The 14,808-nt window shown below is 46.2% G+C and overlaps 1 protein-coding gene across 3 annotated transcripts; it reads left to right on the forward strand.

Moving 5' to 3' along the window:
* The first annotated feature begins 1,053 nt into the window (after positions 1–1,053).
* Positions 1,054–13,400, forward strand: LOC107119944 (mitotic-spindle organizing protein 2B-like). 3 transcript variants are annotated; one of them, XR_001482813.1, is made up of 5 exons: positions 1,054–1,263; positions 1,378–1,493; positions 7,362–7,550; positions 11,517–11,801; positions 13,240–13,400. XR_001482813.1 is itself a non-coding variant. In XM_015422572.1 (4 exons), exons 1-4 carry the CDS (start codon positions 1,112–1,114, stop codon positions 11,648–11,650), a joined length of 591 nt encoding a protein of 196 aa, XP_015278058.1. In that variant the 5' UTR covers positions 1,054–1,111; the 3' UTR covers positions 11,651–13,400. The 3 variants fall into 3 exon arrangements, 2 of the variants coding, with proteins under 2 accessions (XP_015278058.1, XP_015278059.1); XM_015422572.1 differs by having other exon boundaries at positions 11,517–13,400; XM_015422573.1 differs by having other exon boundaries at positions 7,362–7,499; positions 11,517–13,400.
* The last annotated feature ends 1,408 nt before the right edge of the window (positions 13,401–14,808 follow it).

Below are 14,808 nucleotides of genomic sequence, written 5' to 3' on the forward strand. Positions count from 1 at the left end.
AGGTTTTTGAGTTGCTGTTTTAATTTGTATTGTTGTTTTATTTCTTTTGTTAGCCATACCAAGGAAGTATATAGGCAACATAAAAATATTTTTAATAAGGATATAATTATTAAGCATATAGAGCAACAAATCCTGGCCTTCTGGAATTCTTTGAGGGTTAATGAACAGGTGAGCAAGGGTGACCCGGTAAACATTACATACATGAACTTTCAAAAAGCCTTTTATAAAGTTCCTCTCCTAACACCCCTGAGTAAAATTAACAGTCATGGGATAAGAGGATGGGTCTTTTCATAGATTTGAAACTTGTTAAACAAAAGGAAGCAGACTCAGTTCCACTGGAGTAAATGGCCACTTACAAGGGTGCTTACCGCAGCATTATGTTCTGCTGAGGTCCCTTCCCTCCCTAGGTTCTACACCCAAATATCCAGGAATTTCCCAACCCAGAGCTGGCAACTGTAGCAAAGACTGAGGAATTTGGTTTCCATCCTTTGGGTAGAAGCTGCATCTTTGGGTCTGCTGAAGACTAGACTACACTGTAGTAACCTCTCTCAGCTTTAGAGGTCCATCGGTGGCTATTAGCCACAAGGTATAGATAGGGACTCGGGGCAAGTGATGCTCTGTATTCTTGGTGCTTGGGGGGGGGGGGGCAACAGGGGGGGGGCTTCTAGAGCCCTGGCCCCACTGCTGGACCTCCTGATGGCACCTGGTATTTTTGGCCACTGTGTGACAGAATGGGTCACTGGCCACTGTGTGACAGAGCCTGATCCAACATTGGCTTCTCTTATGTTCTTATCTTCCCCTATAAGAACAGCAGCACCGGATTATATTACAAGGCTGAGGTTTCCAAGCGTCTTAGAATTCTTATAGAACGTCATCGCCAATGGTTTCTTTGAATCTTAATAGGAAGCGTCCGCTGCGCTGGCCGAGGCGGACCTGGGAATTGAAGTTCTAACGTTCAATCGACTAACGGACTTGGGCCTCTGAGAAACGACATTTCCCACAGTTCCACACGGAACTGATAATGACGTCGAAGCCTGACAACGCGCCGCAGAGTAAACGGGAAAGACGACGCGTTAAGAGGCACGTCTCCGCTTCGGCTCTTGCGGGCAGCATGTCGGGCCCCTCCTTGGAACCAACCGGGCCGGTAAAAGCTAGCGTCGTCGGCGCCACGCGCTCCCGTCGGAAACTCCTGACAACGGAAGAAGCAGAGCTCTTTGAGCTGGCGCAGGCGGCGGGAACGAGCATCGACCCGGAAGTTTTCAAGTAAGGGGCGGAAGGAGCGGGCAGGTGTGGGCAGAGGCGGCGGTTGCCATGGTGACGCAGCGCTTTTTCTTCTGTTTTCTTTTTTCTCCCCCCACCCATTTCCCTTTCCTTCAGAATTCTGCTGGACCTTCTGCGTATGAACGTGGCGCCCACGGCGGTTTTCCAGATGCTGCGATCCATGTGCGCAGGGCAGAGACTCGCCGCCGAAGGCGCTCCGGAGCCTGCGCGAGGTCAGTGGTGCCCCGCCCCCTGGAGACGGAACTTCTCTAGAGCCAGGGGGACCAGAAGGCCTCTGCGCATGCTCGGAGGGCCTTGTGACAAGCCGTCTCTTGTAGGGCAAGCTCTGGGTGTCCCCCGTCCCCCCGCCGTACACATCTGCAGCGCCTGAGCTCGAGCTTTTGGACGGGATTTTGCTTTCCTTGAGGTCTCCCCTCCCCCGCGAGGAGCTTGGCATGCTTCTTTCTTTATTTGCTTACTTCATGCTTTTTTTGATGAAAAAAAAGGTCCAACATGGGAAGTTCTTGGATCAGCCAGCCACTGCAATTTGGAGTAGCGATAGCATCACTTTCCTGTCTGACTGTGCTGGACGGACACTGGTTCTGCGGATAGAGCAGAGCACATTTTTGCTTCCTTATGAGTGTTGATTTATTTCTTTAAACGTTTTCTGCTTTTCTGGAAGCAAATAACTCTTCAAAGCGTTTTCCATATATATGGTTGGTTAAAGGGGGTGTGTGTGAGAAACTACTGTATCAACAAATACGCATAGGGTTGCCAACCTGTAGGTGATAGCTGGAGATCTCATGGTAGTTCAGCTCATCCCCGGGGCAACAGAGATCAGTTCCTGCTTTAAAAAAATATATATGGCTGCTTTGGAAGGTGGACTCTAAGCAGAGGTGTTGAACTCCTTTGTTATAAAGGCTGGACCTGACATAAGTGTTACTTTGTCAGGCCAGATCATGTGTGCCATAGAACATAATACCAGGTACCAGGGGTCGTTTCGTAGAAAAAGAGCTAGGGGAACTCATTAGCATATCAGGGGCCCGGCGGTGGACCTGCAAGGCTGGAGGGAGTGCGAGGAAGGCCCTCCCTGGCCCCAGGCAGGCAGGGGTGGGGAGAGGCGGGGAGGAAGCAACTTACCCTCCCTCTTCTCCTCCTGGCTGAATGAGGGCCGGAAGCAGGGGGTGGGGTCTCGTCGTGTGCCCCCGCACCTCACCCGGGGGAACTATGATTCCCCCCGAATCGACCTCTGCCAAGTACTGGAGATAAAGGACAGAGGCTGGTAAGCTCACTGCAAGGCCTCAGAGGCTGGGAGGGGGTGCAAAGGAAAACCTTTATGGGGGGACTGGAGAACCAGCGGTGCAGCACTGGGCAGACGCTCCCACGTAGCTTGACTGCTTCAGACACAGTTGTTCCGCCATGCTGAAGCCACAATCGAAGTGGCTCTGCCCACTCCCCCCCCCAAACAGTCTTGCATCAGTTGCTCATGGGCCGCATAAAAGTCTTGGATGGGCTGGTTCTGCCCCCCCAGGCCTTGTGTTTGACACCCAAGCTCTACAGCATTATACCCCGCAGCAGTCCCTCCCCAAACCCCACCCTTCCCAGGCTCTCCCCCCCCCCCAATCTCCAGGAATTTCCAAACCTGGAACTGGCAACTCTAAATACACAGGATAAGGGGGGGGGGGGAAATCTGCTAGCTTCCAGTGGGTAGTTGTATTAGTCTGTTATTAGCAGAACAAAGTTTGAGTCCAAGTAGCACCTAAGGGGCCAACACAGTTTTCTGGGGTTTAGCCTTTCCTCAGTCAAAGATAAACTGTATTATCCAAGGCAACAAAGAACAGTAAAGGTAAACTGTCCAGAGGCCCTTCTAAACAATTTGGGTCACCACAGCTTCTAAACACAAACGGTTGATGTTTACACTCCTTTTTGCAGCCCATTCCAAAGATCAGGGGGCTGCCTGCCATTGAGGGAGACTCGCAGTGGGCAGAAATAGTTCTTGCCTCCCTCTGGACTGATTATCAGCAACCTTTGCTATGATTTATTTATATATTTATTAGGTTTATATCCTGCCCTCCCCGCCGGGGCAGGCTCAGGGCGGCTACATAGTATCTTAAGGGCTCATACCCAGAGAGTCAGGGTGTCCACGTTCAGAAGTGGAAACTTTAGCAGTGCGTTAATCCAAAATTATCTTTCATCATTACCATAAGTGTGGGTAGGAAAGAACATGCTTTGTAGATAGCTTCTTTCTTTGCCAAACAATTGCAATTTAATGTTTGCCTGGCACCACAGAGTCGTAGAGTTGGAAGGGACCTCCAGGGTCATCTAGTCCAACCCTCTGCACAATGCAGGAAATTCACAAATACCTGCCCCCCAACATCCCCAGTGACCCCTGCTCCATGCCCAGAAGATGGCAAAAAAAATCTCCAGGGTCCCTGGCCAAACTGGCCTGGAGAAAAATTGCTTCCTGATCCCAAAGTGGTGATCAGCATTTCCCTGGGCGTGTAAGAAAGGGCCACAAGAACTAGAAGAAGAAGAAGAGATTGGATTTATACCCCACCCTTCACTTGGCGTCTCAGAGCGGCTTACAAACTCCTTTCCCTGCCCCTCCCCACAACAGACACCCTGTGAGGTGGGTGGGGCTGAGAGAACTCTGACACAAACTGCTCTCTTTCAAGGACAGCTGTGCCAGAGCTTGTGACTCACCCAAGGTCACATCAGCAGGTGCAAGTGGAGGAGTGGGGAATCAAACCCAGTTCTCCCAGATTAGAGTCCGCACACTTAACCACTACACCAAACTAAGCACTGATGCAACCATTCTGTACCACTACCATTCTTGATGTTATAGATAGTTTTAAAATGCCATAGTACCTAGTAGTCTCATTTGGGTGAAGAGAAATAGCAAAGCTAAGTAAAGTGGGGAGATGAGGCCTAAAGATGGTACATGGAAGGCGAGTTTGTGGTAGAAAAGGATGTTCAACCTTAAGGAGCAGTACAGCTGGCAACGTGAAGCCAAAGTGGATCGGTAGGAAAAAGTTATTCGTTTTAATTTTTTACATCCCAACTTCATCTCCCAAAGGGGGTTCAAGGCAGTTTACACATAAAATGCCATCAAAGTGTGCAAAAAGTAAAAAACATCAGTCAGAGAATAAATCATCTTTTGGAACCCAACAACATGAGCCGCTAGTGGCTAACGAAGTACTGTGCTCTCAGTTGAATTTTATTTTATTTTTTTAAAAAAAACCTTCAGGGACCCAACTGCTTTACAAGTTTTGTAAGGCAATCCTTCTACTCACCTCTGGTGACTGAAAAGAACTGTAATTGGATGAAGGAGGATCAAACAAGAAGATTCCCCTAAGACATGTAATAGAAAGCAAGTTTGAGAGTGGCTGTGACAGAACAGTTGTTGGAAAAATTCTTCTCTAGGGGGGAAAATATCTGGCCAATCTCGAACCTGCCTCTTCTGGGTCAAGTGATCAAGCATAGGTTTTCAAATATTCTGGGATGACCTATCTGGCCACGACCAATGTTCCCTTTAAGCTGTGGAGTATTGTGAGCAAAAAATCTACTTGGTGAGCTACTGGCATGAAAGTTTTGAGTGAGCATTTGGCTGCTGCATAAATTAGTTTGCTCTGGAGCCCTCCTTCCTGAGCTAAGACAAAAATGTGTGAGCCAGAGGCTAAAAAACTGTGAGCTGGCTCACACTAACTCAGCTTAGAGGGAACACTGGCCACGACCTCTTTTGGTCTGGTTTTGGAAAGGAGACAACTTTGGTCATTCATGGATGATCTCTGTCTGCATATGGACAAGGGCAGCACACCTCTTTTGGAAGGTCAACTCCCTTCCTTCCTGAGCCAAGATTTTGGTTAGGGGGCAAGTCCCATGAAGGCACAAAGTCAGGAGGTATAAGGAGCTAATGTTCCTGATTTGCCCATAACAGTGTAATGACAGGATAGCAGCCATTGGCAGTGATGCCACAGGGAAAGGTGAGCGTATGTGAATTTGGCCACCTTGTCTAACTTATTGTGAGCGTAACTGAATTTGGCCACCTGGTCTATGGATCTTTTCGGCATTGATTGGTTAAAAAAAAATCCCTGCAGGGTTAGCAGCTTGGATGGCGTCCTTCTGAGCAAATACAGAATTCCCGTCTTCACATTACTGAATTATGTTCCCAGATTGGGCTTCCAATGGTCTGTTTGCTTCTGTGGTATCTGATGCTGAATCAGTTAAGCTAGCTTTGCTGGAAGTTGCATGGAGGCTGCCTGCCTGCCATATTGTTTACCCATCCTGCATTCGCTGCTGCCACCTATTCCCCTCTTTCACTGCCGTACCTTTTCTCTATCTGCAGGGCTATCCCAGCTCCTGTTCCGGGGTTTGAAGTTTGGTGAAGGGGTATAGCGATAGGTCTCTCCCCACCCACCCCTTCTAAATTGGAAAAGAGCACGGCAGAGTCTAAAAGGCCTGAAATGCACTTGCAGCACAGTTGCAGCGTACTTTCTGATGGTAGGGAAGAGTGTGCTATGGTGGAGAGAAGACGAGGTGTCAGTCGCTGCTTTCTGTAGGAAACTTCTGATGGAAGGGCCAAACTACACATTACACAGATCCATGTAACAAAACCCTTTCTGTGCACCTTTGAGGATGGTTATTTTTAATGGAGAAATTGTGATGGTGGGAGGAGAACTTCACCTTCCCACTCTAAACCCCGCCCCCCATAATCACCACCAGCTATTCCAAATAACCCTATCCCATGTGTTTTCCAATGCAAGCATATCTGGAGCTCCATGGGATGGGGAAATGTTTTGGGGAAATGAACTGCAGAATTAAAGCAGTGGATGAGGAAAAGCTTCTAAAGTGCCCCCCTCCCCATTGCTTCCCCCCCCTTCCCCATTCCTCTGCTGCAATTTGCATTTCCCACCCAGAAGCGGCCACTTTGTCATTGACATTAATGGCTACAGTCACACGTACTAAATAATCCACTTTCAGTGCACTTTCCAACTGGATTTTTACTGTGTGAACTGGCAAAGTCCAGTTGGAAAGTGCAGTGAAAGTGGATTATTTGGTGTGTGTGATCGCAGTCAATAACTTTTTTATGTCATGCTGTCTGTTCAGAGCATCATCATACACATTGTCCTTTCCAATTGCTCTCAAAACAAGGCCAGTACTCTTACTGGTGTGGGGGTTGAGGCTGTGATAGGATGACATGCCTAGAGCCACCTATCGAGTCCATGGCAGAGGCAAGGTTTGAACCGGAGACCTTCCAGACTATACTTTGTGGCCACAGCTCTGTCAGCTAAATATGAAAAAATGGTGAGCTGTGGCCTCTTAAAACTCTTCATTTCCTCTTTTCCTGGCAGTGATGTGATAGTGGTTAGTCCCAGGGCATGTTTTGAAGGCGCGTGATACAGCAGTCTGCTGGGTTTGGTCGGCCTTTACAGGAACCCCATGCATAGCTCCTTGGAAGGAAGGTGGCATGTAAGCAAAAATAAATGGAGGGCTGCAGAGTATTAACCTTGCTTCAGACAAGAGAGAGCCCTTTTCATTATTAAGGGATGACAGAGATGCCGTGCATTAGGGTTTTCCATCAGAAGTGGGCAGAGCACCACTGGCCACGGTAGCCCCGTCCACGTTAGCAGTGTGAATGGCGCTACCATGAGGTTTGCCACGGGAGTACCAGATTTTGCCCTCCCCCTGGGAGCTGCACTCTCTCTCCTTTCCCACTCACGTGCCCCTTTGAAGACTGGACAGGCAAATACCGTTCAATTCACCGCTCACGCTGCTGCCTTTAATATTTTGCCAGGCACGTTTCACAGCGATAACACGTATGTGCTTACCCAAAATCAAGGTCCCGTAGTGTATAATATGTGGGCTTGCATGGGGGTACGGAAGCAGTCCAGGAGCTCAAAAGTATCTCGATCTAGGATTTTGTGAACTGTTGAGCAAAGAGATGACGACTCCCTAACACGACCATTCTACTCACAAAAAAAAATTTTTTCCCCTTCTCTGGGAGGGTGGTGGTGGTATTAGAGCATTCACAACTTTGTTTTCTCTCTCTCTTTCTCCGTATGGTGTTTTCTAATTTGTTTCTATGTCTCTCTTTGAATTAGAGCCCCCATTTGTCTCTGCCAAGACCAGTAAAATCCCTGCACCTCTCTCACTTTCCTCTGCCCTTCGACCTCCGAGAATAAGAGTCACTCAGGCTGGGGTCTACGGTCCCGCTGCGGCTTGCTCGCCTCTCTCTCAAGGTCCCCCTGGCTCTTTCCAGTTTTCTTGCTGCCTGTTCTCTCCTTTTGCAGGTCGTGTGTGTTAGTTCTCTACTGGGGTTCAGTGCAGTCTTCTGTCATGGTGATCGATGAGAAATCCCTCCCCTTTTAGTAACAAAAATCTGGGGTTCCCTTGCATTCAGATCCAAAGTAAGCCCTGACCTGGGCGGCCCAGGAGAGCCCGATCCCATCAGATCTCGGAAGCTAAGCAGGGTCGGCCCTGGTTAGTACTTGGATGGGAGACCGCCAAGGAAGGTCCAGGGTTGCTATGCAGAGGAGAGCAAGGGCAAAGCCACCTCTGTTTGTCTCTTGCCTGGAAAACCCTGTGGGTTCGCCATAAGTCAGATGAGACTTGATGGCACTTTCCACCCCCCCACCCCCCGGTGTGCTCAACTCTGCGGTTTAAAACCAATGGAAACAGAGCACTGCACGGTGTTCGTTTGAGTGTTACTGACGATTTAGAACGATCTCTTTAAAAAAATAAACCGGGAAGTGTTTTAATATTATTGATTGGTGTGGTGCAGCCGAATTGTGGGACTGTACAACGTGTTATAATTTCTCTACTTGCATCTATAGACACATCATCTTGGCACATCTGCAGTGTGGAGAGTGATCAGCAAATATTCCCTGTCATTTATGAAGGTTCACAGGGATTAGTGCTCTGGTCAAATGGGGGTGGGGGAGTGCCCAGCTGCTAATTTGGACCACACCATCCATGCTGTTCCGCTTAGGAAAAAGTATGGGCTAGTTCAGTGTACCTGACAATCACAAGATGATCCATCTCAAAATGCCTTAATGTGTACATAAAGGCCTGGCTTGGGATTTCACAGTGCTTTCCAGAAGCTTTCTGGCCAGGTTCTTTTTCTGAGCTATTTGTAGTGAGTTGTCCTGAATCTGTATAAATAATGTCTTTTTTTTGTAGCATTAAACATATTTTTGGCTACGTAATATTTGTGCTGCCTAATGCACTTGGATTGAGATGCTGGTTTCAGGTCCTCAGCTTTCAGGGTTTTAACACAGGAACAAAATGTTCTTCCTTTTAAAATTTTGTGAAATTATACACAAATGGGATGTTCTTCAAGAGTATAAGTACCGTATTTTCGGACCATAAGACACACCTGACCATAAGACGCACCTAGTTTTTAGAGGAGGAAAACAGGGAAAAAAATATTCTGAGCCCTGGGGCTCAGTATTCGGTCCATAAGACGCACACACTTTTCCCCTCACTTTTTTTGGAAGAAAAAGTGCGTCTTATGGTCCAAAAAATACGGTAAATCCTTTGTGGGAGGTTTGTGGAAGTGCATGCATTTAAAGTTGTATGTCTATGAAGTCCGCACACTGCAGTTTTTAAAGAATTACTTTATTCATGTTTGACTACCCAGCGGTTAGCTCACTCCAGATTTTCGTTGGGTTGGATCCAACCATTATTTCCACTGGTGAACAAGGACTGAGGGGGAGTCCATTTTTACCACCAAAAAAAAGGACCGTGTTAGGGATCGATGGACCTGTATGCAGGGCTCCCACATGGAAGCAAAGAATACCCTTTACTAGGGCCTGGCGGTCCAGCAGGACCCACTGATGGCCCAGGCCGCAGTGACAAAAGGCCAGAAAAATAAAGCTTTGAAGTTAAATTGCCTTATTTTTGGAGCCATACCAGTCCATTACAGTAGGTCAGTGTAAATTACCCCACAACTAAATTGAACAGCATTATCTCACAATAATAACATTTTGGGGGAGGACTATCTGCCTCTAACAAGGTTCAAATGTCAAATTGCCTGCAACTACCACCCTTTTCTACCTGGGGAAGTTACCCACTTTGATACAGTCTCTGGCACTTTGCAGGACAAAATGTGATGAGGGCTTCACCGGATGACTTGCCAGGTTTCTGTGGTTACGGGATGCATGGAGAAGGGTGATATTCTGGAAAAGTATGAGGGTTAGAAAGGGATGGGTGGGGTGGGCCTTCCTTATAATCCATGAAGCCAGAGAAGGGCAGATTCCACTGGGAGGAACAGCAAGCATTAAGTTGGGAATAGATGAAGTCATAATCAGCAAAGGAACTTTAACAATTAGACTAGTGAACCCCAGAAGACTTAGATTGGTGTTCCCAAGTCATACAGCTAGGGGTGTGCAAATAAACCCAGCAACAGTATTTTTTGGGTTTGGGCATAATGAACCTGAAAACTGTCATTTCCTGATATTCCCGAATCCCAATACTATTCGGATTTGGGAAATACTCGGGAGACTCGAATTTTTCTTGCTCCAGTATACCCTATGGGGACCCTTGGTTCCCATAATGGAGAATTATGGGGGCGGGGAGAAGGGGGGACTGGTTTTTTTGAGGTAGAGGCACCAGCAGAAAACACCCCAAGTTTTAAAAAGATTGGACCAGGGTGTCCAGTTCTATGGGCCCCTAAAGAAGATGCCCCCATCCTTCATTGCTTTCAGTGAAGGGGGGAAAGGCATTTAAAGAGACTGTGGTCTCTTTCAATGCCTTCTCCAAACCACGCCACCGCAGCAGCACAACTTGGCAAGTGACCTTTAGGACGTTTTTAGGAATATTAATATTGGCTTTTATTTGGGCTCAACTATATTGGTAGCCAGATCAGGTTCTCTACTCTGTATCGGCTTTTTTTAAAAAAAAAAACAAAACCAAAAATACCGGTAAGGTATGCACACCCCTAGACACAACACATGATAAAAATAAATGTTAATAAGTTTTACCACTTAACATTTTTTTTTTTTAAAAAAGTGGGAATAGATCAGATGAGAATTAAACAAATAGCAGGGAGGACAGATTATCAAGAAACCGGGATCTCTCGGGCCGCTGAAGCGCTTACATCATGTCTGAAGGAGTGGAATTGTGAAGGAAGGGACAAAGAAGTCTACCGGGCAGAGATTAGAGAGGTCAAAATTGTCTTGCTCCTGCTTCTACCCAGGAGCTGGGATTAGCTTGAGAAACATGAGGATTCTCTTTTACTTGAGTCATGGCGGCTGCCATGGAATCGAAGCAAGCCAGAATGGTGCCTTCAGTGGATGTGCTTGCCAGTGCGAGCCTTTTTAAAAATCCATAAGAATATCGATATATTTGCATACTGTCAAACTCTGCGTGTGCCTTCTTGAGGACATCATATTTGTAAGTCACTGATTACATCTTTTTAAAATATAATAGAAGGGGCGAGCTTCTCACGTGTGATAATGTAACATTTGGCAGAATTATTGTTAGGAAGGAAAGCCGTCTTTAATATTGTTTTCTTAATTCGAGAATCTGGAATGTAGGGCATGGTCTATGGTAGTTCCATAGATCTAGATTTAAAAGATAACTGTGTTCATATTGAACAAGTAGTCTGTCATTCTTAGGCGATCTGAGGTTTTCTTTCTTTCTGAAATGCAAAATATTTGCAGACTTCAGAGGTGAGCTTCATGGAATAATCATATTTAATGTGTGTTTGTTTCCAGAATATTACTTGGCAAAGGGAGACCTGGCATGTCCGCATAGAGATCACTTTCAGTCCCACGTTATCAGTGGGAAAAGACATTTGAATTGGTGATTAAAGTTTTAGCTGATATGCTTCATGAGTTGAAATGAACTAAAGATTGGGGCTTTAATTGTGCCACATAGGGGAAAACCCTAAGCAGGTCTAGTGTGAAGGTAAGGCCCATTTGATTCAGTGGGCTTTACTCCCAGGAAACACTTCTTAGGATTGCAGCTGCAGCAGTTTGGTTTTGCCTCTACTTGTACAAATCAGGATGACCCAAAATAAGAGTTAATCAATCAAACAAGCCCTTCCTGTATTATAACTTTTTGTGACATTGAACTGACCTCCGATTTGAGTGTGGCTTGGTGTGGCTGCTGTTCCTAAATGCTGGTTAGACTGCAGCTCATACTGAGCATCACCTGAGTGAAATGTCGATTTATTTTTTCACATTTGAGCAACTCTGGTTTGCAGTTTGTTCATCACAAAGCCCTGAACGTTGGCCTTTGTTTTGTCCTTCCAGGGAGAACCAGAACTGGTCCCACAACAGCCGGGCCCCAAACCCTGTCCGATCACAGCAGCCGGGAAGGATCCGGCCAACGAATACCGCGGCAGCCAAGCGCCAGCCGGCTGCAGAAGTCAGGGAAAAGCACATAGCTGTTTGGAAAGCGAAGGGCGAAAGAAGCCCAGCTCTAGGATCACAGTGAGATGGCAGCTTATCGAGGGCTTATGGTGACTGATTAGCCTTGGAACTCAACATGTATTTAGGAATGTTAATAAAGTGTCATGCAAAGGACATATCAGGAAAGTAAGTGCCAGGAATGGAATGAAGATTGGTCACTGCATAAACCTCAGACACATTAACTAGTAAAAATTCATCTGTATGTAGCTGACTACCATGGTTGCTTTTGTGTTCTGATTCAAAACAAATTCCCTTACAGTTGTTATGTTACAGCTGTTTGTGTGGTTACTTCTATACACATCAGTGGATGACCTTTCTCTCCAACCCCTTTCTTAAGGTTGGTGTTTTAAAAAAACAACAACAAAAACTCATTTCTTTCTCTGCCAGGCAGCCAGATATGTCACATGTTTACTAAGTTCTACTGAGTTCAGTTGTGTTTACACCCAAGTATACATCAGGTCTACAGCCTTTGTCCCTTGCAAATCCTCCTGTATTTATATCCTGCCCTTCTTCTTGGAGAGTTGTGGGTTGTATAAAGTTACAAATTTCAAAAATGGGCATATTTTAAAAAATATGGGGCCAATATTGCTGGAAGAGAAAGAGCATTTGAGGTTGGCATTTCATAACCTGGCACAAACCATGTCAACACTGCCAGGTGCTCAGGCTGTCAGCAACTGGACCAAATCCAGGATGCCTAATTTTTTTTAAGAGCAAAAAGGTTATAAATCTGGCTTCAGAAAGCAGCCAGCTAATCCATCTGGGACAGTACATGGCTGTTTGGATTGTCCCCTGAATGCAGCCCGCAGGTTATTATCCCTAACCCTGCCCTTCTGTTACAGCTTAGTTAACCCTCCAGTCCTGTTTCTAATCCCTGTGTTTTCTTGATTCCTCAGCAGTTTCAAAGGTGTTTGTCTGTTGTCTTGATCTTTCCCCTGTATTTTCTCCATGACCTTTCGCCTCAGTTGGACACGCAAATGTGTAGCAGTGGGTGAAATTTGGAAAGACACAGGCTGAGGAAATGCCCCGCCCTGATCTCTGTGCCCCAGAAACCCCTACTCATCCTGGTACTTTGAAGTGTGTATATGTATTGATCCGATTTCTTAAATATATGTCAGAAATGTGTTGTTGTTTTTTTAATTAAGCGGTTTCATGGTATCCTCCCTAAACCAGCTAATGTTTGCACTATGCCAACCACCTATTTGTCTTGGACACTCTACCAGTATTTGTTTTTCTGTAAATGTTCTTCTACTCAGTAAAGTTCTGCAAAATATATTAAAACAAGTTTCTGCGGATGCTAGAGTCCTGTGACTTCAAAGCCTCTGCTATGTAGGTAGTAGCATGTATCGCCATTCCCCTTATATAGTTGTAGGACTTTGGAGTCCTTAGTTAAACCTGTAATCTTCCACTGGCTAAGAGAATTGTCATTATGTAGTAATACAAAACTGCAATTGATTCAAAAGGATTCCTGATTTGCAAATGTATGCAGGACGCCCCCCCCCCCCATTACCACTTCCTTCCTTGTTCAGTGTATTGTGGAACTTAAATCTGTTTCTTCCTTCTCCAGAAGAACCTTTAATTTGTCTCCTGCTTTACACTGTCAAGGAAGAAATCACATGATAAGCTGAGAAATACCCTGGTACCTCTGTCAACACTGCCGTGCACAGGCTAAGTAGGACCTTTGGCCAAATGTGCTTTTTGGGCAGACTGCCGTATCTTCAAAATAAACCTCGCATTACAAAGTGTCTCCCTTGCTCACTTACCCAACGTGTAAAATATTAACTGAGCTAATCTTTCGTCCCACAAACACGTCGTAGTTTGGCCTGACATAAATTGGAGGTTGGGTACAGCTTGATAGATGATTCAAGGTAGTTTCCTGCGGTCTGTTTCATTCAAGAAAAATAATAATGATATTGGCACCAGTATTTAAATAATAGCCATGGGTTCCTCCCTTCTGCTGAGTGTAGATCAAAAACTCTACACAGTGGGACCACCCAGGGTTGGTATGGGTTTTTGGAAAGCCCAGGTTTGCAGAAAAAAAATGATTGTAATCTTGTGTTCTCCAAATTGCATGTGAAAAACAGAGCTGCAAGCAGCGGTGGATTAGGGGAGGGTCAGAAGCAAATGAGAGGAGAGGAGATACTGCAGGAGTTGCAATAGGTGGGTGAGCTGCTGAGATGGGGGGGGAGAAGAGAGTGGGTAGGTGGAGCCACCCAGGGAGGAAAGGACAGGAAGGAAGGAAGGAAGCAAGATCAAGGAGTGACTGGTGGAGAGAAGGGGAAGATTGTGCCTGTGAGATGGAGGAAGTGACGGCTCGGAGGTTGGGCAAGAGTGATGGAGGAAGGGAAGGGAATGGGGTTTCCCCTCTCTCCAATTCCTTGCTGGCCCCTCTCTAGTATATCATATCAGGTGAGCCCCCAAGAGAATTCACCAGAACTTCAACAGTTTTACCCCAACATCAGCTTGCATTTGGAACAGTGTAAACCGAAGGGACATATTCAGGACACCACTCTAGAACTATATGATGAACACATTAAGTACCACCTTACACCAAAAGCCTACTAACCACAATGCATTTTTACACACTCTTAACTACCACCGTGAGGACATCTATACAGCCAAATGCTGTGTTATGACCACACGTGCTCCAGTTCTTTGAGGGACTTACACCTATAGGATTTATCGTATGGCATTCTTGAGGTTAAAAATCCCACCCAGTGATTTGAAGAATTAGATGAACGGGGCCAAACGGGCATCCATAAATGGTGGTGGAAAGTGGTGTCGAGTCACAGCTGACTTATGGTGACCCTGTAGGGTTTTCAAGACAAAGACAGACAGAGGAGGTTTGGCCATTGCCTGCCTCTGCATAGCAATTGTGGACTTCCTTGATGGGTCTCCCATCTAAGTACTAACCAGGGTCGATCCTGCTTAGCTTCTGTGCTCTGACGAGATCAGGCTACCCTGGGCCATCCAGGTCTGGGGCTTATAAATAGCCTCCTACAAGACTGCCTTTATATCAGTGACAAAACACCAGCTGTCACTTCCAGCTGCCAGTTCAGGCCAGTCCGATGCACTATCAATATTCTACAGCCCATCCTGGACTGACCATCTATTTGTATAATGATTTATTTTATTT

Source organism: Gekko japonicus, unplaced genomic scaffold (genome assembly GCF_001447785.1).
Source record: "Gekko japonicus isolate JY-2015 unplaced genomic scaffold, Gekko_japonicus_V1.1 scaffold1500, whole genome shotgun sequence".
Taxonomy (NCBI): domain Eukaryota; kingdom Metazoa; phylum Chordata; class Lepidosauria; order Squamata; family Gekkonidae; genus Gekko; species Gekko japonicus.

What these genes read in the sequence shown, in the direction of transcription:
- LOC107119944 (XM_015422572.1), top strand. Translation starts at nt 1,112, where the DNA reads ATGTCGGGCCCCTCCTTGGAACCAACCGGGCCGGTAAAAGCTAGCGTC. An exon ending in ATCGACCCGGAAGTTTTCAA is followed by an intron (nt 1,264 to 1,377) that starts GTAAGGGGCGGA and finishes CCTTTCCTTCAG; the next exon opens with AATTCTGCTGGACCTTCTGC. An exon ending in CGCTCCGGAGCCTGCGCGAG is followed by an intron (nt 1,494 to 7,361) that starts GTCAGTGGTGCC and finishes TCTTTGAATTAG; the next exon opens with AGCCCCCATTTGTCTCTGCC.